The sequence below is a fragment of the Electrona antarctica genome (assembly GCF_951216825.1).
Source record: "Electrona antarctica genome assembly, chromosome: 7".
NCBI lineage: Eukaryota > Metazoa > Chordata > Actinopteri > Myctophiformes > Myctophidae > Electrona > Electrona antarctica.
In genome coordinates, this window is record NC_136812.1 from 13,981,821 (window position 1) to 14,008,722 (window position 26,902).

Sequence of the window (26,902 nt, forward strand, 5' to 3'; positions counted from 1 at the left end):
CCTGACACAGTGGTCGAGTCAAGGTCACGTTTAGAAGCACCAGGATTTGAGCAAATAACAGGGCATATACTGTACAGACATGTTTCACACACACATACACACACGCACACGCGCGCACACACACACACACACACACACACACACACACACACACACACACACACACACACACACACACACACACACACACACACACACACACACACACACACACACACACACGCACGCACACGCACGCACACCTGCTGCGTATATGACACATTCTCGCATGAGAAATCGCAGGGGAGAAACTGTTAAACATATAGGAACAGTATAACAAGAGGGACTCGTAAGCAGAAACCCATACATGCACATTTTGTGTCCACACACAGTATTATATGTATAATTCATAACCATTAGAGAACGATACGGCAGTATATGACAGAATGTTGCATTCCGCATGCGATCCGTGATAAGATGCTGCGTGCAGGGCTCACGCTGGATCCAACCAGCTAGCAGCGCCGGCCGACCGGAACGGAGCATGCTTCATCACAGCCAGCTGACGTGGCATGCAATTTCACACGCACGCACACACGCACGCACGCACACGCACGCACGCACGCACAAACACACACGTTTGTATTTCTATACGTTTTAGGACAAGCGTGGAAAATATCCGTAAAACAGACAATATCCCTGATCATACCTAGAGTGTGAATTAACTCCCTATCCCTGATCATACCCAGAGTGAATTAACTCCCTATCCCTGATCATACCCAGAGTGAATTAACTCCCTATCCCTGATCATACCCAGAGTGAATTAACTCCCTATCCCTGATCATACCCAGAGTGAATTAACTCCCTATCCCTGATCATACCCAGAGTGAATTAACTCCCTATCCCTGATCATACCCAGAGTGAATTAACTCCATATCACTGATCATACCCAGAGTGAATTAACTCCCTATCCCTGATCATACCCAGAGTGAATTAACTCCCTATCCCTGATCATACCCAGAGTGAATTAACTCCCTATCCCTGATCATACCCAGAGTGAATTAACTCCCTATCCCTGATCATACCCAGAGAGTGAATTAACTCCCTATCCCTGATCATACCTAGAGTGTGAATTAACTCCCTATCCCTGATCATACCCAGAGAGTGAATTAACTCCCTATCCCTGATCATACCCAGTGTGAATTAACTCCCTATCCCTGATCATACCCAGTGTGAATTAACTCCCTATCCCTGATCATACCCAGAGTGTGAATTAACTCCCTATCCCTGATCATACCCAGAGTGAATTAACTCCCTATCCCTGATCATACCCAGAGTGAATTAACTCCCTATCCCTGATCATACCCAGAGTGAATTAACTCCCTATCCCTGATCATACCCAGAGTGAATTAACTCCCTATCCCTGATCATACCCAGAGTGAATTAACTCCCTATCCCTGATCATACCCAGAGTGAATTAACTCCCTATCCCTGATCATACCCAGAGTGAATTAACTCCCTATCCCTGATCATACCCAGAGTGAATTAACTCCCTATCCCTGATCATACCCAGAGTGAATTAACTCCCTATCCCTGATCATACCCAGAGTGAATTAACTCCATATCACTGATCATACCCAGAGTGAATTAACTCCCTATCCCTGATCATACCCAGAGTGAATTAACTCCCTATCCCTGATCATACCCAGAGTGAATTAACTCCCTATCCCTGATCATACCCAGAGTGAATTAACTCCCTATCCCTGATCATACCCAGAGAGTGAATTAACTCCCTATCCCTGATCATACCTAGAGTGTGAATTAACTCCCTATCCCTGATCATACCCAGAGAGTGAATTAACTCCCTATCCCTGATCATACCCAGTGTGAATTAACTCCCTATCCCTGATCATACCCAGTGTGAATTAACTCCCTATCCCTGATCATACCCAGAGTGTGAATTAACTCCCTATCCCTGATCATACCCAGAGTGAATTAACTCCCTATCCCTGATCATACCTAGAGTGAATTAACTCCCTATCCCTGATCATACCCAGAGTGAATTAACTCCCTATCCCTGATCATACCCAGAGTGAATTAACTCCCTATCCCTGATCATACCCAGAGTGTGAATTAACTCCCTATCCCTGATCATACCCAGAGTGAATTAACTCCCTATCCCTGATCATACCCAGAGTGAATTAACTCCCTATCCCTGATCATACCCAGAGTGTCACACAAAGGTATCTAAAGTAACAGATCCGCAAGTGACACATTTCGAGCTTGTGGATCTGCTACTTTTTGCTGTTTTTGAATTTCAATCTTGAAAAGTAAGCGCTTTGAGGTTTGAGGTTTCCACCCAACACAGACGAGATACTGTACTTGTGGGGACTTCGATCTGGCCCTCACGATTATAGTAATACAAACGCACACACGCACACCACTTGCATACACCTATCACAAACATGCCGACACATTCACTTCGCCCTATCATCCATACGGAGGAGACATCACAGAGCACAATGTTCACCAACCACAACAAGATTCACGTTACATCAGCCACAAGCAGTAGCACAGCACAGCACAGCGCACATGGGTCCCAGCAAACCTCTCAGTGAAGAACCACTGGATGACTGGTTGTGTAGTAAACATGACAGAGCAAGACAAAATGCAACCTAGAAAATGGGCTCTGTAATTCAGATTCAACTATGATTTTACAATGTTTATTTTAAGATATTAAAAGAAAAGAACATCAGCTTCAAGTCTAAGCCACCTGAACCATGCATATTCTGACACAGCAGTGAGCGCCATTGTGAGCTTGTATATTGGCTATTTCCGACGAAGACAAGGTTTGAGGGGGAAAAAGTACGGAGCCAATAAAGGTCAAATGTATTATTGAGGGTTTAAGTGGCCAAAGCTGTGCTGGTCCAGGGACTCGCAGTGTTCCTTTAGGGGGTTGTAAATATTGACCCTTGCAAGTCTGTAACTCTGACAGTGTAGCCTACAAATGGAGCAGGTCCATTTGGTTCCATTTATACACTATCAGAGTTGAAAGCTTGACATATACAAGTCTGAAAATCACTGGGCTAGAGGGTTCCATTAAAAATATATATTATAATAATAATAAAAACGAATCAAGACAGCGGAGTAAAAGGAAGGCTGAGAGGTTTGTCTGAGCGGGGGGATGGGGGGGTCGGGGGTTACAGGCAGACACATGGTCACTCACTCGGAGTCGCTTGGGGACGTCATACACCCCCTCCTTCTGCTGACTGGTGGGAACCTATACGGTGCAACAATGACCCAGACAGGACGGGAGTCAGACAACAAGCCCTAGAGAGAGCAACCTGGCATAGCAGCACCCTATAGGAATAGGATACAGCACACAGATCTAAACACACGCGCCAGAGCGCTGAGACACATGAAAGCCTCAACCATATTAACAGTCCGACTCCCAAACAGTTCCCTTGTTAACGATTCATACAAACAAACAGTATTGCATGCATTAGTGTTTCTCAAAATGAGGTCCAGGGACGGACCCTCTATATGTTACTTGAGCGCGTTCCAACTGGACACTTTAGGCCTATTCATAGTTGAGTTTTCTGTGAAACCACTGTTTCGGTGGTCACCTCTTCACCAGAACGGTGGTTTTGATGAGATGAGTCTATCACCGTGCTCATATCTCCTATACCCTCCATGGCCAACACTACCTCAAATTCCATTCCATTGTTTTCCCTCTGCTTTCTCTCTCTACTGCCTGTCTGCCTCTATTCTATTCCTTTCTGGTCCTTTTCTGTTTCTTTCCTATTCTATTTATGTCGCAGTCTCTATGATTCCATTCCTTTGTTCTATAGTTCTCGTTTCGGGAGTTTGTTCGTTTTTAAGTCGGCAGCTCTGCACCTCGCAAAACTAGCCTGGGTTCCAGCCTCAATTTGTAACTCTGAATGTAGAATCTTTGTACGCTCAAATAAGATATTTTTTACTGTATAAAAGATAGCTTATGAGATAATTCGGAGCACACTTTGCGTGGCAACATTTAGGTGTACCTACAGGTATGTTACTGCCTGTCTGTCTGTGTGTGTGTGTGTGTCTGTGTATGTGCGTGGGTGCGTGCGTGCGTGTGTATGTGCCTGCGTGTGCATGTGCGTGCGTGTGCGCACATGTGTATCTCTGCATGTGTGTGACATCCATACACGTACGCCTTTGACGTGTCAGTGATAATCTGAATTAAAATCTGCAGGGGTGTAGAATGCGTCCCTAGTTAATCACCAGGCCATCATCATCAGTCTGGCGTGATGGACTGTCTTACCCTACTGTACATCGCTCCGACTGTGCCTCGTTCTCTTCCTATTGTGTCTCTGTCTGTCTGGCTCACCCGTCTACCTCTTTGTCTTTCCCTTTCACTCTGTCTAATAACCCATTTTGACCTGAGATCAGATTCTAAAAATGTCTTCTACATCCTGACAGTTTTCTGAAAAAGCTATGTTTCTATGTCAGTCGTTCTTCGATTTTTCAAAAATAGCAGAACTACAAGCTCGTAGCGCGCCACTCGGTGGCGCGCTATGAGCTTGTAGATCTGCTATTTTTCAATAGCTAAAGCATAACATAATGCTAACACCAAAAGGGGTTCCCGCCCAAAATGGGATAAAGAATGCAGTCGATGTCGGTTGGAAACCTCTCCGACACCGCTCCCTTTTTTATTATTATTTTCACGTATTTTGTGCGACACTCTTATATTATACCGAAGTGGGGGTCGTTCATTTACGAAGAAATACGGACATACGAGGTTTCGCCCCCGACAGCGAGGATTGTATAAGAGCCGCGCTGCTTATCGCACCCGCGGACGTGCAATAACTCAGATTGTCACGCACACAGAGAGACGTGTAATATCTCCCGTGTCTCTCACACACAAAGGCAGACCGACCCGACGGCACGTGGAATGAGGAGGAGGGATGAGAGGGGGGCTAAGAAGAAGACACAGCCTGTTATGTTGTTTGTGACATTTCTGAAGAGGTATAGTCACTCTTTGATGTTTCATGGCTCCTTTGTTGACCGTATAGCGTTTTAGATATAGAGTAAAGTGAAGAATGCGTCGACAAAGGTGTTGATGTCCAACTTCTAACAGAGCCCGTCCTGTCATCTATCCTCTAGTGTTGTGACGCCCGCTAGAGGTTCTTTTGAAATGATTCTGACTTTTGTGTGAACGGGAACAAGTCCGGTCACTTCCACAAAATGCTGTTGTTCCTCGAGTTGTTCCATTTGTGGAAAGCGTGGTGACGTGATCAAGGTTCAGTCAGACATTTTGACTGGCTGAAGAGGGACGCTATACCGTTCTGCATTGGACTAAAGGAGGGTGGAGTTGGAATCGAATCTCATTGATTGATTCCCCAAATATAAGGAACAAAGTGTATCAGTTCAATAAGGGACACCTCTTTTAGTTTCCGACGATTCTTGTATTTCTTTTTTTTTGTAAGTGTTGTTTTTGCGGCTTACGCCTCTATTTTATATTTTTTATAGAGGGACTGACAGTAGGCTGACAGGAAATGGGGGATAGAGATGGGGGAGTGACATGCAGTAAAGGCCGTCGGGATCGGGAGTCGAACCCGTGGCACACTGCCTGCAGACTCGGACTACCGGCCAAGGTGCCTGGACCACTGAGCCACGGCCCAGGCCCGATTCTTGTATTTCAAGTGACGTTTGGCAACCCTGAACCTCATTCCCTTGTTTACTGTTTATTTCCAGAAGCCTAGCCATCATTATCTGTACAGCCGCTCCTCATGGTGGCGTGTAATAGGCACCAGTGTTCCGGCACAGAGTTCCATATGTTGCCATTAATGGCGCGCTTGAGCTTTCTATGTATGTGAAGGGATTGTGTATGGCACATTTTATGTTAATATGCATCTTTGTTTACTGGTACAGTATGTGCATACGATTGTTCAAAATGTCTGTGTGCGCACGTCTGCATTGTTTACACTGTGTGTGTGCATGTGTGTGTGCATGTGTGTGTGCGTGTGCGTGTGCGTGTGCGTGCGTGCGTGCGTGCGTGCGTGCGTGCGTGCGTGCGTGCGTGCGTGCGTGCGTGGGTGTGAATGTATGTGTGCATAATTTCTCTGTTCACTGTTTGTTTGTGTGTTTGTTTCTGTGTGTGTGTGCATGCGTGCATGTGCGTGCGTGTGCGTGTGTGTGTGCGCGCGTGTGTGTGTGCGTGTGCGTGTGTGCGTGCGTGTGCGTGCGTGTGTGTGTGTGTGCGCGCGCACGCACACACGTGTGTGTACCAGCACTCGGTCTATTTTCAATCCATTTTATTTAAAGATCAAACAAGAGGCTTGGTGATTAATCTTTCTTTCCTCCCCGTGTTTCTTTCATCTCCGCGGGTAAGAAAAAAAAAGAGAAAAAGGAGGAGGGGGTTTGCCTTTCCATGCAGGCCAAGAATAACCTCCCCTCCCCTCCCCTCCACACCCCCATCCTATATCGCCCCTTGCATCCCTCCAAAGGACGACCCCCATAACAGCCAGGATAGCATCCATGGTACAGCCCAGGTTGGGGGGGTTCCCTGGGGTGGGTCTCTTCCAGTCTATACAGAGCCCCGGCTAGACAAAACAAAAGAGCGTGTCACTTTTTGTACGTCTCTCATTCCCCATTGTCTTTTATCTTGCGATTTTTCTAAACTCGCCATTTCTCCTCTTGTTCTATATAGCGGAGGAGAAAGACAACAAACAGAGCGACGGTGTGTTATTCATCTCAATGAAAGCTATGTACTGTACCTGCCGGCCCCAGGGCAGATGGCACCATGACAATCTGCGTAATTAAAATGGTCTTTAAAGGTTTCCTTTGCAAAGGTTGAGGTGTTGTATCACACGCCTCACGTATTGCAGTTGTCGGGCAGAAACCTTGTATCTCCAAATGTCTACTTTTTTCCTACAATGTCCATATGTTCTATTTCCTTGAAAAGTCATGGTTTTGGAAGGTTTGCACCCGACATCGATGATATGCTGAATGCTGTGTGTGTGTGTGTGTATGTGTGCGTGCGCGTGTGTGTGCATCAAATGGGAGTCATGTGATGCAAGTGGTCGTGTTTGACATGTAGCCGATCCGCCCGAAATGTCACATAACGTTATCTTAGAAAAAACAACAACAAAAAAAACCCATCGGAATACGAACAGACCCAAGCTTGGCATTTCATTTGCCAGTGACGTCTGTCACTCACAATGACTCCAACCAATCAGACACAAACGCTCATCTGTGGGATACCTGATAAATGCTCTCCTCTGATTGGTCACGGATGGGTTCGTGTCCCGCCTCAAAGACTATGTACTACAACCATCAGCAGCAGGAGAGCAGAGGAGACAAGGAAGAAAAGAGACAAGGAAGTGGAACAAGGACGTCAGCAGAGAGAGAAACAGAGTAGGAAATGGCAGAGGTGATTAGTTAAAAACACACACAAGCTGTCAGGAGGTACAGTGATAGGTTAGCAGATAGAGAGAGAAGCACACATCCCACGCACGCACACACACACACACACACACACACACACACACACACACACACACACACACACACACACACACACACACACACACACACACACACACACACACACACACACACACACACACACACACACACATCCCACGCATGCTGAGAAGATCTGCAGAACATCATTAAACAGCTTCATAGACTTACAGAGACAAATATATGTATCTATCTCTCACACTCATCTCATGTACACACACACACACACACACACACACACACACACACTCACGCGCGCGCGAGAGTACAAATGCACATGCTCATATATGTTTATAGACAAACTACACATATGCACGCACACATACATCATCACAGAAAGATTCTAATATAATACGTCTCGACTTGAGTTTATTCAATACCTGCCGACATCCAGCCATCTACACATCAGCCAACCAATCACACACTGTCAATGTCACCATGACAGGGCCTGTCTCCCCACACGCACACACACACACACACACACACACACACACACACACACAGCGAGGTTCAAGCTGATAGGGTAGAATGCAGCCGGGCTACAGAGAGGGGTTTAGAGATACAGCAGCGAATCTGATTGGTCAAGGTAAAGAATGTTACCTGGTAGACGGGATCTTCAAGGTCCTCCTCCAGTATTGTCTGGGGGTTTGTCAGCAAGCGGCGCGAGAAATAGATCAAAAGAGGGAGGTGAAGTAAGGTAGAGGAGAGAGAGAGAGAGAGAGAGAGAGAGAGAGAGAGAGAGGTGGACAGAGTTACGGCGGAGGAGAGGACAGTGTGGTCACACAACAGCACAGCAGAACAATCCTGTTACGGTAATCGTTCGGCACACATATACTGTAGACACACAGACAGAGACAGAGAGAGAGAGCGAGAGAGAGAGAGAGAGAGAGAGAGAGAGGTTAAGGAATGAGTTTGTCACTGTCGGGCAGGAAACTCTTATTCTAACTTTTTGTGCTGCGTTTTTCCTAACTTAACGTCATTCTTGATCATACTACAGCATTACACGAAAGCAACAAGCTCAAGCTTGTAGATCTGCTACTATTGCTATGTTACAAAAAAATCTAAAAAGTTAACAGTTTTGGACATGAGGTGTCCACCCGCCAGAGACAAACCTAAAAGCAGATAGAGGAGCCAACGAGATGAAGGAGATGTGGACACGCTGCTAGCAAAGCGCTAACACTGGCGTGGAAGTGGAGGCACCGACTGGCTTTGATTTGTTGCTTTCAACACTTCCTAATAGTCTCACTGACTCTCACTGCTAACGATACAGTATGTATGCAATGAGGTGCAGAGGAGAAAGCACAATGGATAAACTAAACCCAGTAGATTATGTGCAATATTTCACGATAAAAGCATAACATTGGCACACATGTTAACAGGGAGAGTTTGGGCTATGAGAAAGCCTCGCCCAACCATGTGGCCCATTGATCATCAGGAGCCTGTTTCTGTAGCGTGAGGCAGCTTTATGTACAAGTACACCTCCTGGACATGACGCTGGCATGACGCAGGGACTTACCCCCCAAACCAGCCCTTGATGCTGAGGGCATTGCATGCGTCCAATTTTGTTATGGTCTTTGGTATGACCCTGCCCTGGGAATCGAACCCTGACCTCCCAATCTCACGGTGGACACTCTAAGCACAAAGCCACTCAGCTGGTGCCATTTTGGCCATAAAGGCCTCATAAATAACAATAATGGATTTATTTTTATCGGAAAATATACAATTATTCACAAATCTGCAGGAAAGGTGTGTGAGTACAAATGTTTCCCATTTGGATGCCAGTCACAGGAATGGTGAGACTTTGTACCTGATAGACGGCCTGCTCACACTGCTTGTCCTTCTGAGCCTTCTTCTCCATCTCTTCTCTCTGCTTGATCTCATAGATGAGCTGGAACAGATCCCTGAGGTCCAGGATCACTGGCTCCGCCTGGGGGGAAGGGGGGGCATATTAACACACACATTAGCGCGCGCGCGCGCACACACACACACACACACACACACACACACACACACACACACACACACACACACACACACACACACACACACACACACACACACACACACACACACACACACACACACACACACACACACACACACACACACACACCGAGGCGGTGACAAGTGCAGTTACTCACACCGTTCCCTTGGCTTATTGTCACAGTGCACAACAAGCCCTCTTACTGGGGACACACACCTGGACCTTATTGGCACAGTGCACAAAAAGCCCTCTTACTGGGGGGGGACACCTTAGAGTATATATATTAATAGAGACGGCACCGGATTTCTCCTCCCATCCACTTGCATTAAGTTGCTCAAAAGCGCATGAGGCGATTTCACTCCTCCTTCCGGGTAGGAACAGAGTGCATTCTGGGATGGATTGCCCCAATAACATGAACGCGCTGGCCGTTGACTATATATCATTGCGCCGTTTGCGCGCGTTCACGTATGAAACATTCGTTCACGTGTCATGGGCCCAATAACATGAACGTGTGCAATGATAGTCAACGGACCAGCGCTGGCTCGAGCTGCAATGACAAATTCAGCCACTATGTCCATTTCGCCTCAAGGTTTCCTCCGGGTGCCGTCTCTATTAATATATACTCTAAGGGACACACCTGGACCTTATTGTCACACCACACAACAAGCCCCCTTACTGAGGGGACCCACCTGGACCTTATAGTCATATGGCACAACAAACCCTCTTAGGGGACACCTGTACAATTATTGACATGCGCTGAGCCAAGTGTGCCGTGAGGCCAGGCTTGCTTTGGAAATGGCTTTCACACAGAGGACTTGGGAGTGAAACGCTGAGAGAGTTTAGTCCAGAATTGGCCAGTTAAGTGCCAGAATGGAGGTTGTTATCTCGCATCAAAGCACTATACGTAGTTCTTTTCCAATTACAGCCCAAAACACTGTGCTAAAAGACTCTCATAAAGACAGCACTGTCTCTGCCCATTTACACCCCCCTCTCTCTCTCTCTCTCTCTCGCACACACACACGCACACGCACACGCACACGCACACGCATACGCACACGCACACGCACACAGTGTACAATACATTGTACTCTACTCATTTGTAGTGACTTGGAGGGGAGAGCTGTTGAACATCAAACAGTACAAGCCGGTTTCGTAACCGCACTTTAGTGCTCATTATGTATCACAATTAGAGAAAAGCACGCCAATTTTGAGTGCATCGACGTACATACTGTACATTCCATATCACGTTATCCTAACCCTAAAAGAGAACTCATTTATACAGGTATATTTATGTTGGCATGGTACAGTATGCTGCAGAGCAGACGGCATCAAGCCTTCATCGTTGTGTACTGCGGGCAACGGCCCTGTTGACTAAGACTAAAGACTAAAGACTAAGTCGACTAAGGTTTTTCAGAAGACTAAATAGGACTAAGACTAAATGGTGTGTTATTCAAAAGACTAAGACTAAGACTAAATCAAAATGTTGTGAAAAAATTTACACTGAGAACGGATGTGTCCCATTTATAGTGTTCGTAGGAGAGACAGACACCTTCCCCAACAACAACTTCTTTCAACCAACAAAAAAACATCATAATACAAATTCATATACAGCAAAAATGTACCTTTAAACCTTAAAGGAGTAGTTCACATAAAAAAATGACTTATTTTATATCAATTACACACCCCATGAAGACTTGAAGGCCTAGCCTTGAAGCCTAGATTTCTTTAGTTTTTGTCAAATCCCTAAGCTAATAATTTGAAGTCTGCTTTAAAACCAACCTTATGAAACTCTAGTAAAAAGAAAGAAAGAATTGGTGTCAATTACATTACATACAGTACATGACATGCATTCTCCAATCAACTGGTATGAAGTCCAACACACACACTATAGACAGACTAAGGCCTACATTATTGTCTCTGTTGGGTGGAAACGTCAAATGTTACTATTCTTTAGGCAAAAGTATAATTATAGTATATCCATATCCGCAAGCTCGGAATGCGGCGCAAACTGTTGATGCTTTTGTGTGACGCTGTACGATCATGTAAGTTCATTACGAACATGGAGATATGAGGTTTCTGTCTGACAGTGACAACATAAACGATTCAATTGAGAAAATACTTTCCAAGACCTTGGTGAGTCTGTGGAGTTATAGTAAGTAGACATTTTATACCACACTTTTACTTGTAACAGAGTGTTTCTACATTGGGGTAGCCTATTGATAATTTTACTTGGAGTTGTTTTTTTTTTAAAATCACACCCGTGCGAACTGAGCGGTGCAAGTATATGTTTATTGTTATAGCTGGTGTCCTGCTGGGTGAGAGAAGACACTGTGTGTGCGTGCGTGTGTGTTTCTGTGTGTGTGTACTTTTGGTATATGAGAGTCAGACGTGGCACAAGTTCAGGCCCTGCAGGATGGATGTGCCATTAGAAGTGGTGACACGCACTCAAACCCTTCATCGACTCGCTATGGGAAATCAATATGGTCTACGGAGGGAGAGAGAGAGAGAGAGAGCCAGCTGGAGCCAGACTCTACAAGCTTCCCCGTACAGACACAACACAACAGCAGCAGTCACCACAATGATAATAACAAACAACAGGTCCAAGATGGGGTCACTCAATATCTGACGCATGTCGCCGAGTGAATGCACACAAACACAGAGCGGTACACGCGCGCGCACACACAGAAAGGCAATAAGAGACATACGCGTCAAGGACCACGCAGTTTGTTTTGTCTCCATGTTACATCTTTGAGTATCGATTATGATGCATTTATGTATGTATGTGTATATATATATGTGTGTATATATGTGTTTTTATATGTATATATATATTTCATGCATTATGTTACTACTATGTTGTTTAACCTGATTGTTTTATATTTTGTCACTGTTCAGCACTTTGTAACCTTGTTTCGAAAGGTGCTTTATAAATAAAATGTACTTACTTACTTACTTACTTACTACTCACTCAGACAGAGTGGAGCTCTAGAGAATAAGCTGCTGTATTTATTATGATAAAAAACACGTTCAATTTTAAGGGCCTTTATCTAAATGTCAAGAGTTATCGAGACACACTTAGTGCACGTTTTCCTATACAGAAGAACACACAGATGTCCATTCACGCAAACACTGTACTGTACATTTTTGTCCATACGGGGCCAATAAGGCACAGTAGAGAAGATACTTTTACTCCTCTGTGTAAATGTATTCTGGTTTTGCATCTGATTGTAATTATTCATGTGACAAATTATAAAATGTGGCTTTGCAGCGCACTATTTCTCTGTGTGCTGATGCATCTTCGACTGTCACTGAGGCGTTGTTGTGGAGGCCTAGAAAAAGCCATTGTATTAATCAAAACGGTTATTAGTGCCAAAGGACGATTCAAAGATTGGACAGGACTTTTTCTCCCCATTGTTGTCGTTGTACGAGCCAAATGGGTGGAAATATCTCAAATGTGTTTCTTGGTGTTTATGTGACCATGATTATTATTATTACAAAACATACATTAACAACTTCAGCCCTCATACAGCCCACATTTTCAGAGAAAATGGGACATTCTGCATACAGTAAGTTCTTACTAGTACTTTTGTTACTTTAAGTACATTTTGATACGAATACTTTTGTAGGCCTACTTTTACTCAAGTTAATTTTGAATCCCAGACTTTTACTTGTAACAGAGTATTTCTACATTGAAGCATTGATACTTTTACTTGAGTAAAAACAATGTCGTACCATTTTCCACCACAGGTATTAGACCAGCCAAACTATCAACACATCAGCCAGGTCCAGCTTGGGTTCAAAGTTCAAACCCAGTAGCGAGTATTAGACAGTGCTTCTTTAGAGAAACTGATTCCTCTCCATACACAGCCCTGTGTTTTATCACTGCTGTTGTATCACTGGCAGGTGAGTCAGTAGGACTCACCTGCCAGTGAGAAGGAGCCCCCACCGGGAGGATGCAGAGCCTCCGTCCTACTCCTCCTCCCGCCCAACACTCCCCGCTGACAGGTGCCGCCCCAGCCCGTAGGAGTACATGTATAGTGAGTGACACATATCACTCTCCCCGCCCAGCTTCCCTCCCCTGAACACGGGCCAAGTGTGTTCGTTTAGACGCTCAACAAAATCCTCAAGATGTTTCTGTTCTGTTATTGTGTTGTACACACACACGTACGCACGCACACACACACACACACACACACTCACACCCACACACACACTCACATAATTATGTGTATCAACTGACACACAGGCTAACACACTAACTGACACACAGGCTAACACCCTAACTGACACACAGGCTAACACACTAACTGACACACAGGCTAACACACTAACTGACACACAGGCTAACACACTAACCGACTGAGCGGTCTTGATTGCCACAAAGCGGTGGTTCCCTTCCTTCCCACAGACGTAGCCGAAGGCTCGGTGGTCCGTGATGTCCTTGGCGATGTAGGAGATCTCATGGACCGCATGGTGGTGCTGAAGGACCTGGGAGGGGGGAAGAGGGGGGTGTTAGATGAGTCATACAAAGTTATAAACATCTCTATACGCAAGTAAGTAGGCCTTTGAGTTTATAGAGAGAGCACTTTTTGAAGCGTTTCAATGGTCACTACTTTTGACCACTTAAAGTGCACACGACAACAGCTCGCAACTACTCTAACTAACTAACTAACTCTGACTCTTAACTCTAACCCCTAAACCTAACCTCTAAATGTACCAGGACCAGGGAAATGGTTCTCACAACGTCTATTTCTGACATTCTGCTATACTTGTGGGGACATTGGCTCTGGGGGCGGCAGTGGATCGGGAGGTTTGCCCAGTTTGACCCTGGGCTCCCCAGAGTTAGTGTTGAAGCATCACACATTCGGATTGGAATGGTTTGTTCCCTTTCAGTCAACTTCCCCCCTGGTGCTTCTGTGTTTATTCCACAACAACACTACATGTTTAGGGCAGTGGTGCTGATATGAGAGATTTAGATGAGTGTCGAAGTGTCCTTGAGCAAGACATATCTGCTCCTGATGGGCAGGTTGGCGCCTTGCATGGTTTCCGCTGCCATCGGTGTGTGAATGGTGGGTCGATGGGTGATTGTAATGCACAGTGCACTATAGTTTACATGTGGTCCTCACAGCTATAGTAACACAAGTACACACACACACACACCCACACACACACACACACACACACACACACACACACACACACACACACACACACACACACACACACACACACACACACACACACACACACACACACACACACACGTGCCCACTATAGTTTAGTGTGTGGTGGGCAGTGCCAGCCAGGCTGGTAGAGAGATGCCGGTGGCAGATGGCTAGTTGTTGTCCCCAGGACATGAGGACGGAGCATCAGCGACAATCACAGCTCGGCAGGCTGTTGACTTGATCACTTCATCTGTGCCCTTACTCACAGCACGCACGCACGCACGCACGCACGCACGCACACTCACACACACGCGCACACACACACTCGTATATACTTGTGTGTGAGCACACATACATAATCTTAATGCACCTGTGCAAATACCTGAGGGCACATTCAGTATGCAGTAAACACACACATTTTGTTTCAGCTTTTTAGCGTTTTCAAAAATGCAGGCCTTAATTTGTGTGTTTGTTAAAATTAAAGTGTGTTGCCAAAACTGTGAAAATAGCCAATCTACAAATTGCCGATCTCTCGAGATAAAAGGTTATCCGCCCAGCGGCGAGGATAATGGTGTGCATAACAAGTCATAATGGACATCCACTTTGTTGTGGGCGTCCACTGCCAACGGCATGCTGGGAAAGCAGACGCACACACACACACACACACACACACACACACACACACACACACACACACACACACACACACACACACACACACACACACACACACACACACACACACACACACACACACACACACACACACACACACACACACACATAATCAGCCCCCATATCTGCTGGAGGTTGGTTCTCTGTGCCTCTGAGGCTAAACGCACGCATCTGTTCCCTCTGATCCCACTCCAAGACAAAATCATGATGGTGGCTTCGATTAATTCTGTATGTCCACACTGCACGCACGTACAATCGCACATGCACGCACACACACGCAGTGACAACCTGCCGCAGTAATAGAAAATCAATGCGTGCCTCTGTCTTCTGTATTTCATAATTTACACAAAACGATTTACACATTTTGAACTGACCTGAAAATGACACACACAAACACACGCATGCACGCGCACGCGCACGCACACGCACACGCACACGCACACGCACACACACACACACACACACACACACACACACACACACACACACACACAGGTCATCCAATGGGGCTATTGACTTAACTGTAGGTGGGTAGCTGCTGAAGGCGGGGGAGTTGGGATGGAGAGATATAGAGAGAGAGAGGGGGGGGGGGGGCATGCCATGGGTGGCAGTGGCTCAGAGGTACATATAGGTAAGATAGATAAATAGGGGTAGGCAATCTGGGCTCCGCCAGAGTTAGTATCAAAGTGTCCTTGAGCAAGACTCTGAACCCCTTGCATGTTTCCTCCACCATGTGTGTGTGTGTGTGTGTGTGCGTGCGTGCGTGCGGGTGAATGCAATGCACAATCTATGTAAAGCGCTTTGGATAAAAGCGCTATATAAATGCACCATTTACCATTATTATTTTCTTGACAGTGTAATAACATTACCGGTATGTTTTATGACTCCGCGTCAAAATAAAATATTACCTATAGATTTTGATTGTTCATATATCACCTTTTTTCAACACAACTTATATATATATATAAGTATATATATATATATATATATATACACACATATATACACACATATATATATATATATATATATATATATATATATATATATATAACTTTCTCTCACACTTTTGCCAGTGTGCCATGCAGTGCCACACCCTCCCCGTGCGTATAAGGTTGCCTATACCTCTGTACTATACTTTTAGCACATTTGGCAATCACAAATGTAGTGAAACACACACACACACACACACACACACACACACACACACACACACACACACACACACACACACACACACACACACACACACACACACACACACACACACACACACACGCACACGTGCAGGGACGCTGTCAGTGCATGTCTGAATGACTGGGCACCGTGCCCTTCAGCAGTTGGTGGCCGTTGAGCCATATATTTCCCGCTAGGAGCTGGGAGTGGAGTTGGGGGAGGAGAAACCAGGGAGAGGCTGTCTCTCTCCTCCTCTTGCCCGCTCATCACATCTCTCTCCTGGGGAGAGGACCCGGGGAGGCAGCGGTGCCTCCGGGCGACAGCCCAGACGCCACACGCCGAGAGAAGCAGCTAGCTTCAAGGTTTAATTAGCTCTTAGCAAGAGGCAGCTCTGCTGTCACGGCGATAGTAGTCTGTCACGTACGGCGTACATGACAGACGTGTACCCACCCGTACATGTGTGTGTGTGTGTGTGTGTGTGTGTGTGTGTGTGTGTGTGTGTGTGTGTGTGTGTGTGTGTGTGCACGGCAACAAGCATACCGTTGAAACAACTTATTGTTGCTGTCAGATAAAAAACCTCTCATGTCCATATTTTAACCTTTTGTGTTTTTTCGTAAAATGAACGCCCTACTGAGATCTGCAAGCTTGAAGCACGGCACAAAACGACATGTTTCAAGCTTGTAGATCGTCTTCTTTCGGGGAAACTCCCCCCTGTCAGGTGATAATTAGCGGCCTGCTCACTCCTCCTGCACTGAAGGAAGCATGAGCTCAGTTCGGGGCTCTTCCCAGGTTGGCAGAGGGAGAGTAGCGCCCAGGCTTACAGCTTAGACAATTGGCACCAGGTGAAAAAATGGGTTACAAAATCGTGGGATAAAAAAGAATTAAAGAGAGAGACCAGTGGAGCTCAGAAACAAACAAGGCTTCTATACGGAGCATTTATTCTCTGTCGGGTAGAAACCTCTATAGCCTGAGTTCCAGCCTGATTGGCTGCGTTCCGCGGATCTGAAATGTCACTTCGGGACAGGACAAAGCCTGCTTGACACGCATTTCATAACGTCACCTGTTACGTAGCCACGTTGTTGCTGATACGTCATCAGCCAGCGGCACTCTGTCCATGCTTCTCACTGTTGACAAAAATAGCACCGTTCGAGACTTGAGAGTAAACACCTACGGTAAAAAGTAAACGATTCAGTAGTCCACTGTCAGATTCAGTAGTCCACTGTCAGATTCAGTAGTCCACTGTCAGATTCAGTAGTCCACTGTCAGATTCAGTAGTCCACTGTCAGATTCAGTAGTACAAAAAGATTACGGCTGTGTGGGGTGAGTTTAGTGAATGATAAGGAGTCGTCGCAGGACAACAGCAGTAGCTGCGCATTGATACAACGTCAAACTAGTGTTTTTCCTCAACACGCACCACAGGCCACTCAGAAGCCTCGGCTCCATTTCAACCTTCATATGTCCCGCCTATAGGAGCAGCGGTGGCTCAGGGGTAGAGTGGCTGGATGGTAACCGCAAGGTTGCCAGTTCGAACCCGGGCTCCCCCAGAGTTGGTGTCGAAGTGTCTTTGAGCGAGACACTGAACCCCGAATTGCTCCTGATGTGCTGGTTGGTGCATGGTTTCCCCCGCCATTGGTGTGTGAATGGGTGAATGTAATGCACAATCTATGTAAAGCACCTTGGATAAAGGTGCTATATAAATGCACCATTTACCATTTATAGGAGACTCTCCAGACTGATTTGCGAAGTGACATTTCAGATCTACGGAACGCAGCGAATCAGGCTGGAACCCATGCAGGCTAGAAACCTTTATATCTCCAAAACTGTTTCTCCAAACTGCCTACTTTTCAGGATTCAAATGGAAAAAAAAACGAAACAAAAAAAGCTCAAAACGCGTGGTGGATATGCTACTCTTGATGCTTCCGCGTGACGCTGTAGTATGATCAAGTAGGGCTCTAAAGGGTAAATGGAGACACTGATGTGCATCCATTTGTGCAGCAACATCGCACACTTCTTCCCATGGGGCTGAACTGAACTGAAGTGATCTGGACTTGACCGAGGCTAATTTCACCTTTTCTCATCCCATTCTCCCAGGGAGCAGGGTGCACGGCCGCAGCTCAGCCCTTCACGCCTAGGAGTTTCTGACCTGGCATGGAGCTGTATCAATTGGTGTGTGCGTGTGCGTGTGCGTGTGCGTGTGTGTGTGTGTGTGTGTGTGTGTGTGTGTGTGTGCACGTGCATGCGTGCGTGATTGCGAGATAGGGTGTTGTTTTTGAGCAGGCGTGATAGATAGTGTGAGAGAAGGAGAAGCGAGAGAAGGAAAGAGAAAAAAAGAGAGAGAACATGCCGCCGTGCCCTCTGAGAGATTAATGTCTCCACTCTCCTCTCCCTCCGTCTCAAGCAACACCCTCCCTCCATCCTCCTTGCCGACCTTCCCTCCTCCGCGGGAGAGAGGCCATCCATCCTTCCGCTCATCCGTCTGTCCGTCCGTCCATACGTACGCCCGTCCGTTGGGCTGACTGATGCTCGGCCGGGGAATGAGACTGTCAACATGGCTGAACATTTCGGCAGTCACTCTCGCTCTCTGTCTCTCTGGCTGCTCTGTCTTTGTTCAGGGCTCTGCAGTCATATCCAGTTAGTTTCTTAAAATGTGATCTTCAGGACTGACTGACTGTTTGCATTGTTACGGTATGTGTATTTGGACGTCGTCGACCTATCTGCGTTGATTGCTGTGGTCATCAATGTAACGACATAGTGGCATCGAGGCTTGTTGTGAGCTTGCAGATCGACTGTTTTTTGGCGAGTGACTCAGTTGTACGATCAGAGATTTCAAAACACAGAAATGTGGGTCATTCAAAGTTTGAATAGCAACAATCCAGTCTGAACATATATAGACTTATGGGCGGCTACATGCTATACCATCATCCACTCACCCAGAGTGATCTATTCGTTCAGATCAATATTATCATTATTATTCTGTCAGCATTGGGGAACAGACATCAGCTGAGGAGTGTATCATCAGCAGAAGTAGCAGACATACTGTATAGGTACACACTCAAAACGCGTCACAGAGCTTGTAGATCTGCAACTTTTGATACATTTGTGTGACGCTGTATAGTATGATCAAGTAAGGCGCCAATTTGCGGGAAAACACAAAAAGTTAGAATATGTTTGTAGAGTATACTCAAACTTGCTCCTGCACTGGAGACAGAGCGAGCTACACAGCTGTGATTAATTCCATCAGATTATTGAGCAGGAAGGATTCATCTCAGTTTGGTTGGCAGTCAATGAGTATGAAAGTGTGTCTTTTTTCAGATGAGTCGTAGCTACAAAGTTCTGATGTCGGGTTGCATTGCTTTGTAGCATGTAGAGGCTTTACTCTCTGGATCACCAGAGGGAGCTCCACTGATCTCATTCCACACAAACATGGGGATCATTTTAAAAAAAGACAGAAACTGGAAACTGCCCTTTGTTTAAGGCAGTGGGTGCTCAGCTTTGAAAATAACTCATAAACCAACTAAATGGAAAAAGCGGCACTCCAAAATAAAATCTGCAAACTGGCTCAGATGTATATTTGAGTACGCTTATGGGGGATTATTTAATTCTACTGTTATGCCACCAAAATGCGGAATATGCCCTACCACCACGCAGGATTGGCAGGAGTCCTCACCCTCCTCCAAACCCACCATAAAAGAGCACCTGGACATAAACAAGTCTCCTAGCTTTCCAAAAGAAATGGCCCTCCAATGTGTTTCTGTAAGTATACTTTTGTTGCTCCCTAGTACTGAGGATTCTTTTGTATAGTATCGTATATCTTGATGAATTGAATATCGAAGAAAGCCCTCAGGGCATTTTGTGTTATCCTTTAAGCATTATTGTATTAACTGTATGTACTTTTTGAAAAAAGGAAATATTCCCTGTATCTTTGTCTATATTATGGTCTTAAGCTGAAAGACACCGCTGTCACGTATTGTGCAGTGAAAAGCTTTTGCACAAGAGACATGCCATGATGACAACAGACAGAGACACAGACAAAAGCAGCGGAGCAATGGAGGCCAAGATTGATATCGATCCACAGATCTGAAACAGAGGCGGGCGGGCGGCATGTCAGATGGGAAAGTGCATAATGTGTGGGAGTGTAACACATAAGAGTGCTGTTTGGAGTGTTTGGAGAGAGAGAGAGAGAGAGAGAGAATGGGACCATGCAGCTATGTTCTCTCATCTGCCAAGGCCTTGTTCTCAGGGTTTCAATTAGGCTCTCCTGATTTCCCCCGGGGGACACTGCTCCTCACGGAGAGGCCTCATTAACAGAGGCAACACACTGCACGCACGCACGCACGCACGCACGCACGCACGCACGCACGCACGCACGCACGCACGCACGCACGCACAAAGACACGCGCACATGAAGAGAGATATGCAAGCAGTGTCACATACACACATGTGCACTACCACACACACACACACACACACACACACACACACACACACACACACACACACACACACACACACACACACACACACACACACACACACACACACACACAGTGCTTGTGAGGTTCCCAGTTAAAACCCGGGCTCCCCCAGAGTTAGTGTCGAAGTGTCCTTGAGCAAGACGCTGAACCCCTAATTGCTCCCGGCTTTTCGCTAGAGTGAGACCGGCATTCGGCCTGTGCTGTACTGTACTGTACCGTACTGTACTACGCGTACTGTACTGTACACACTGTAATGTACTATTCGTACTGTACTGTACTGTACTGTACTGTACTGTACTGTACTGTACTGTACTGTACTGTACTGTACTGTACTGTACTGTACTGTACTGTACTGTAGTGTACTGTACTATAATGGTTTCACGCAACTACATGCAACTACTCACAACCGTTTGGTTGCAAGGAGTTTCATGGTGAATCATTGGTGCGGTTTGGGCCTTCGGTGGGCCCCAACTAGGCAATTTGTCCTACCTATGGTTGCCCAAAATGTTGCAGACTTTGAAGCATTTTAAAGGTGCCACTGTGTGTCATTTTGCTGCTTCATGTGAAATCAACTTGCCAAAGAGCTGTGTTTACAAGTGACATCGTTCCCATAATCCGAAGGGACAGCTGTGCGTTTCCAATTTTTGACAGTTTAACTTAATATGATTGGGCGGCCCAGCAGCCCAGCTGGCAGGGGCCTTTATTTACACAACACACATGCTTACCCCAGACTTCTCATCAAAGATCTTGATCCCTCCAAAGGACACTGTTAGAAACACCTTCTGCTTGTGATCCCCTTTAGACCGGGTTGCAGCAGCTATTCCCTAAGGACACAGACAGACAGACAGACAGACAGACAGACAGACAGACAGACAGACAGACAGACAGACAGACAGACAGACAGACAGACAGACAGACAGACAGACAGACAGACAGACAGACAGACAGACAGACAGACAGACAGACAGACAGAAAAACAATGGTTAATATTGTAGTTTTTTTTATCTCGTATTCCCTTAAACACAAACTGTACCTCACACACACTGTAGAAAAGTTGCAAAAGTGAAAAAGTAGAAAACGGTTAGGATAGAACAGCAGGACAGAGCAAAGAGAAGGTCGTAGAGTTCAGAGCGAGAGAGGTAAGTGAGTGACAGAGACAGATTGGAAGTGAGAGAGAAAGGGGAGAGACAGAGACAGAAACAGATATATGGACAGAGAAAGAGAGAGAGAGAGGGGGGGGGGGTGGCAGAATGGAGAGGACAGAGAAGGAGAGGTGTGATGGATTTCCCCTCTGAATGAAAGAGGAGGGAAGTCGTTTGATCAATGGCCTCTCCCCCCTCCTCTCCTTTTTTCGTCTGTCCCCCCAGTGCCTCCCTAGTGCCTCCCCGTGCGTCCCAGTGCGTCCCCAGTGTCCCCCAGTGCCTCCCCATGCAGTGTCCCCCCAGTGCCTCCCCAGTGTCCCCCCAGTGCCTCCCCAGTACTAGTAGTGCCCCCTGCCTCCACAATGCCTCCGTAGTGACCCCCAGTGCCTCCTCAGTGTCCCCCCAGTGCCTCCCCAGTGCCTCCCCAGTGCCTCCCCAGTGTCTGCCCAGTGCCTCAATTTACAATGACAATTTAGGCATTTAACAGACGCTGCTCCTCCTCCTCCTCCTCCTCCTCCTCCTCCTCCTCACATGAGTTTTCACAACACTAGTGTGGACAACTTGTATCTCCGACACCATTCCTTTAGTATGATCATTTTTGATCGACGATTGAAAAGAGTGAAAATAGCTTGCGAGCTTGTAGAGCTGCTATTTTCACTACTTATGCTGCGACATGTGTTGTATGATGAAGCAGGGCATTCATTTACACCAAAAACACAACCATCTGAAATATGGAGATACGAGGTTATATACCGCCCGCCAGCGACGATAGACATAAACATAGTTTTCAGAATTGACATATCACCGGCGGTGAACAAATGCATTCTGTTAAAATATATATTCAAAGCGCTGGCGGTGATGAATATTTGATGACGGATGGATCATTTTTCAAAGTGACTGAATCGCCAAGCTGACTGTGTATATCACAGGACAGGATATAAATAAAAAAATAAAAATACATGCCCTGTTTGAAATAATCTATTTATTTAAAATAGTAGAGGGAAAAAAGTGCAATACACACTAAACTTATTTCAAAGCCATTCAACCACATTCCCGAGGGACTTCTGAACAGTTTCTAGAAGGGAAATTAATTATTGAGGAGGTGTGAGATTATTTTGAAGATGAAGACTTTCTAGACTTTCTAAGATCTATATGCTTTTTTTTTTTTACTCTTAACTTTTTATTCTCCTTGTTTAGTTGTTAAGCCAATTCCCTAATTTTCCCTTCATACAGTACCAAGCACAGGGGGAGAGGACAGGCAACCCTGTGTAACTTAATTGCAAAAGCGTGACATTTCTCTCTGTCTGTCTCCATTTCTGCCGCCACTGTCACGACACTCATACTCGTAATGGCTGATTTACACTTAGCTTGCATGCCAAAAATATCTGATCTATAAGCTTCCAACCAGCTCAGTGCCCTTGTGGTTAGAGTGTCCGCCCTGAAACTGGGAGGTCATACCAAAGACTGTAAAAAATGTGACCCAATGCCTCCCTGCTTGACACTCAATGGGTTGGATTGGGGGGTCAAATCCACTAATCAAATGATTCCCGAGTGCGGCACGGCTGCAGCTCACCGCTCCTTGGCTGCGGCTCACAAATTTCAGTACGGTAACGCGTGTGACAAATCGTACGACTTTTGACTTACAACGTGCCGCAGAGCTTGTAGATCAGCTGGTTTTGGTCTGAGACACCCACGCGCAACCATGGCTACTCATATTTAGTCATCCTGCCACAGTAATTGACAAAGGCAAGCGGCCATCTGTCCGGTCTACCACACCAGTCTCCACAAGCCTCCAACACTACGCAGAAATATATCCGGCATGCCATGGAGGGAATGTTATAAACATATTCAAGTTTGATTTGATTTATTTATTAGATCCCCATTAGCTTAACGTGAGTCACAGCAGCTACTCTTCCTGGGGTCTTAAACATATCATCATCAAAAACATTTCTTCCATATTATTACATACATTCATCCAACACAATACAACACAAAACAACTCATGATCCGTCTTCTACATTTGATAGCTAGCTCCACAGTACAATCCAATCTTCAACATTGATAGTAAAGTAAATATACATTATAATGGGATATATAGCTCATATGCATCTCCTTCAGCTTCTTCTTAAAACTCATTAAGAAGAAGATAACTCAAAGTTATCCTCATAAACAAAAAAACATAGGTAATGAGTTCCATGCCACCATTGCTCTGTAATGGACTGTTCTTTGTTTAACATTTGTTCTACAGCTAACTGAGCCGCTCCAATGACCGGCCATGCAGGGTGCATGTCTGTATGTCTGCATGTCTGAATACGAGCAGCTGCAATACTGCTGCCAGCCAGTCAGCGGTGTTGTTGAGCAGCCTGCAACGCTCAGTTCACACGGGTGTGATTCTTTTTTATTGTCATTGCTAACTTTACATCAGAGATGCAAGCAGAACGAGATCACGATGCAAAAGGCCCCTATTCAAAACACACACAGTTCAAGGCATCAAAACAATACACAAACCAACTGAAGCATAATACATGCATTACTCAGTTCTGACCCTTGCTGCCTCTTGTTCGCACATCATCCTTCATTGCCAATTAAACATTCCCTCAGCGGTGCCTTCCGACGCTCCCTGCAACCTCACCTCTCCACCCTCTGGCTGGCATCTCCATCTCCATGGCCATGCAAATGAGACTCACCCCCAATCACCTCCTCACCCCCGTTCCCCCACCCACACACACCCCCTACCGATTCCACCACCCACTGACCTCACGCACCTGCTTCCCTCTCTGCCATATGTGCAGAAAAAAAGATTCATTTTCTCAAGGAAGATATTCTCTCTCTTTGTTTGACAACACAAATTGCTGCTAAAGCAACTAACTCCACCATCTATCCCCTTCTCATGCAAGCAATTGACAATATAAAAAGTCACTAGACCAAGTTCGACGAGGCAGTATTGTGTTGTTTTCAAAATATACGGTTTTCTTCATTTCCTGAAAAATTAACATTTTGGAGTTAGGTGGTTTCTTCCCGACATCAGCAGAGATATGTATGGACATAGCGTACAGATCTGTGGCTCAGGACAACCGGATGTCACAGTCCCGCCCCCTGCGAGGGCACCGGAAGATAATTTACCATTAATTTTTCTGTTTCAGAAAGTATTTATTTAAAGACATTTAAGCCTCGGACAAAGCCAACTCGGCTCCTGACAAATCATGACAATAAAAAAAAAAACGTTTGGGCCGAACAAATAACTAGAAAGAACAAAAAAAGGGCAGGGTAAAACACTTTTTTCTTTTTACATTTTTTTCTTCTGGAAGGGGGCGGGACTGCGACGCTCTATATGCCTATGGGCATCTCAGGTTTGTTTATTGTTATGTTTGAGTCATAATGACAGGGCGGTGGTCCCAATCATTAGCCAATTTTAATATATAGGAAGAAGAGGATAATAATAAACTATAATGTGAATGTTCACCTATTCTGAATCTGAATAAGAACGCTAGGGTTCTGGTTAATGGTTAATAAGGAAAAATGTGACAGACAAGACACACACACGCACACGCACACGCACACACACACGCACACACACACACACACACACACACACACACACACACACACACACACACACACACACACACACACACAAACAGCGGACCTCAGCCCTTACCTTGAGCTTCATCATTGAGTCCTGGCAGAGCTTGTCTCCGCGGGCCGCGGTGACCTCGTCCAGGCCGATGAGCTTGGCCTTGTAGCGGACGCCATCGCCCTTAAAACGCCTGATGAGAGTCGCCTCGCTGCGCTCCTGCCCTGGAGAGAGAGAGAGAGAGAGAGAGAGAGAGAGAGAGAGAGAGAGAGAGAGAGAGAGAGAGTCAGTACAGTATAGCACACATACGAACATGTACTGGCGAGAGAGTCTGGACACACGCACACACGCATGCACGCACACACACGCACGCAGAGAGCGAGAGTCATACAGTCCTGTGCAGGTGACAACAAGGTCAGCAGACAGAGTTGCAGCCTGTGAGCTCCAGCCGAGGACCTCCATCAACCTCATACCAATGCCATTACCAGCAGCACATCCATCACACACACACACACACACACACACACACACACACACACACACACACGCACACACACACGCGGTCAGGTCAACATCTTATTATTTGACCCTGGTACCTTCCCCACATGCATGTTGACGTATGAATGACAGGGATCAATATGTTGTCAGAAACCTCGTATTGCAACCTTGCAGCGTTTTGAACATGAACCTTCAGTTCCTTGTTGAAATTACTGTATTAATACAGGTGTAGCAATTTGTATAGCAATTGTAGAATTATTAGACCTTAATCATATTCTATACTTGACATTAATTAAGACATTAATTAATCGAGGTGCCCACTCTTGTAAACATGTGATGTAACAATAAAAAAAAACGACTACTTTCCCGCCTATTTCCTAAAAAGTAAACAGTCGTGGGACATAAAAGGTTTCCGGGCGACATGTGACGACATGCACGTGATGCATGACTGGCAGCGATCGATATATGTTCAGAAGTGAGAATCGATTCCATGCAGAGGGATGCAGAGGTCAGGCCGTGACCTTTTGAGCAGAGACACAAATCACCCGGCATCTCTTTGACCCCGTGGCAGCTCCATGGCCCTACCCTTCCTCTCCAAGCAGTCCTGCTTCCTCCACAAGAACAAGACTGACATTTTGTGTTCTTATCATCGTAAGCTCCTGCGTGTGTTGTGCATTGTTGTGTACTGTGTGTGCAGGTTCGCTGTGTGTCACCATTAACTGACCTTG

General features: G+C 45.9%; 1 protein-coding gene across 2 annotated transcripts in view; it reads right to left on the bottom strand.

Annotated features, from left to right (window-relative positions):
- Positions 1 to 26,902, bottom strand: part of dab1a (DAB adaptor protein 1a) — a gene marked incomplete at both ends in the record, with an annotated part of 86,473 nt that overhangs the window by 29,038 nt on the left and 30,533 nt on the right. For both annotated transcript variants that reach the window (XM_079505968.1, XM_079505969.1), the window contains 7 exons: positions 3,203 to 3,256; positions 7,225 to 7,287; positions 8,086 to 8,124; positions 9,293 to 9,412; positions 13,826 to 13,957; positions 21,686 to 21,784; positions 25,761 to 25,900. In XM_079505968.1, coding sequence (XP_079362094.1) covers positions 3,203 to 3,256; positions 7,225 to 7,287; positions 8,086 to 8,124; positions 9,293 to 9,412; positions 13,826 to 13,957; positions 21,686 to 21,784; positions 25,761 to 25,900 — 647 coding nt within the window. The remainder of the gene's footprint in view (positions 1 to 3,202; positions 3,257 to 7,224; positions 7,288 to 8,085; positions 8,125 to 9,292; positions 9,413 to 13,825; positions 13,958 to 21,685; positions 21,785 to 25,760; positions 25,901 to 26,902) is intronic.